General features: G+C 35.9%; 1 protein-coding gene across 1 annotated transcript in view; it reads left to right on the plus strand.

Moving 5' to 3' along the window:
• Positions 1-1,036, plus strand: part of CLCA1 (chloride channel accessory 1) — a 37,621-nt gene extending 36,585 nt beyond the window's left edge. Inside the window, exon 14 of the mRNA XM_007946197.1 lies at positions 648-1,036. Within this exon, the coding sequence (XP_007944388.1) occupies positions 648-1,036 (389 nt within the window). The remainder of the gene's footprint in view (positions 1-647) is intronic.
• Positions 1,037-1,841: the final 805 nt, after the last annotated feature.

The following is a 1,841-nucleotide window of genomic DNA, read 5'->3' on the forward strand; positions in this document are numbered from 1 at the left end:
GTGTTCTTCCTTTTTGGTTTTCAGACTCCAGGTCTTTGCACATTTCATTATAGTAATTTTTGTTGAAAACAATCCTTTAATATAGACTATATGTTTAATAATGGCTCCTGGAGGACTGGGAATGCATATCTACAGGCAGAGCTGTCCTTTGGAAGTAACCTCAAGTCCTACCAGACTTTGCTTCTCAAACCGTGGTCCTCCAACTAGCAACATGGGCATCACCTGGGAACTTGTTAGAAATGCAGGATTTCAGACCCCATTCCAGACCTACTGAACTAGAATCTACATTGTAACAACCCTGGGTGATTTGTATGTATGTTAAAGTTTGAGAAACACCAGTACCAAAAATCCTTCTATAAATAATAAAATAATAAGCAGTATTTTAAACAATCTTTTCTCTCAGCCATGACGTATGCCTAGTAATGTTTACTGATGCTTTAAGTCATGTCTGATCCATACATTTATCATTCTGTCAGGATGTACAAACAAGAATGCAGAAGAGATACTAACACTTTAAAATATGGATCATTGTTTACATTTATTCAATAGAATCTTATGGGTTGGGGGTACAATTTCTAGCAGACTTGTTAATGTCTTTAAGACTTGAGAATTATGGTTCACGTTATTTTGTTTTGTTTTGTTTTTAGCTCAGAAGTATATCATTCGAGTGAGTACAAGTATTCTTGATCTCAGAGACAAGTTTGATAATTCTGTTCAAGTGAACACTACTGATCTGATCCCAAAGGATGCCAACTCTGAAGAAGATTTTGTGTTTAAACCAGAAAACATCACTTTTGAGAATGGCACTGATCTCTTTATTGCAATTCAGGCTGTTGACAAGGTCAATCTGAAGTCAGAAATATCCAACATTGCACAAGTATCTTTGTTCATTCCTCCAGAGACTCCTCCAGAGACACTTCCCCCTTCTGTTCCTTGTCCTGATATCAGTATCAATAGCACAATTCCTGGCATTCATATTCTGAAAATTATGTGGAAATGGATAGGAGAATTGCAGCTATCAGTGGGCTTAAACTGAGTTTTTGTTTGTTGTTGTTATGTGCCGTTGAGTCAAACCTGACTCATAGCAACCCCTCCTTGGGTTTCTGAGGCAGTATCACTACAGAAGTAGATTGTGCAACCTTCCTTCTGAGGGGTGGCTGGTGGGTTTGAACCGCCAACCTTCTGGTTAGCAGTCAAGTGCCTTAGGCACTATGCTACCAGAGCTCCTGGGTTTCTATTAGGTAAATAAAATAAATCATCCATCCTTCTTTTGATTATAAAATTTTCTAAAATGCATTTTAGACTACCTGTAGGGGATGATATAATGAAATAAAATGCTAAACAACTGGTTACATATAAAGAAAAAATATTTACTTTGTTTAAATCCAAATGTTCAATCGTCTCCCAGTCTTTTAATATTGATTTTGAATACTAGAAAGAAGGGGTGCTTGGATCTATAAATGGAAGTATATATTCATTTTACTGTATTTTAATTTTTTTTACTTTTTATTGGAATTTTGGTGAAAATTTACAGGGCAAATTGGTTTTCCATTCAACAGTTCATACATATTCTATTTTGTGACTTCGATTGCGATCCCACAATGTAACAGCACTCTTCCCACTTCCCTCCTTGTGTTTGCTTCTTTCCTATCCCTTCTTGTCTCCTGATTTTTATCTCTGGCCAAATGCTTCCCCTTTGATCTCATACAGTTTATTGTTCTAATGTATTGATTCACTAGAAAGAATTTGCCAATTAAAAAGAACATACCACTGCAATTAACCTAATATAGTGGCTAAAAATTGTTTATATTAGTTTGCTTTCTTTTGGTGAAAGATGCCAG

This window comes from Orycteropus afer, unplaced genomic scaffold (genome assembly GCF_000298275.1).
Source record: "Orycteropus afer afer isolate SDZICR_OR568_19922 unplaced genomic scaffold, OryAfe1.0 scaffold00152, whole genome shotgun sequence".
In the NCBI taxonomy this organism is placed as follows: domain Eukaryota; kingdom Metazoa; phylum Chordata; class Mammalia; order Tubulidentata; family Orycteropodidae; genus Orycteropus; species Orycteropus afer.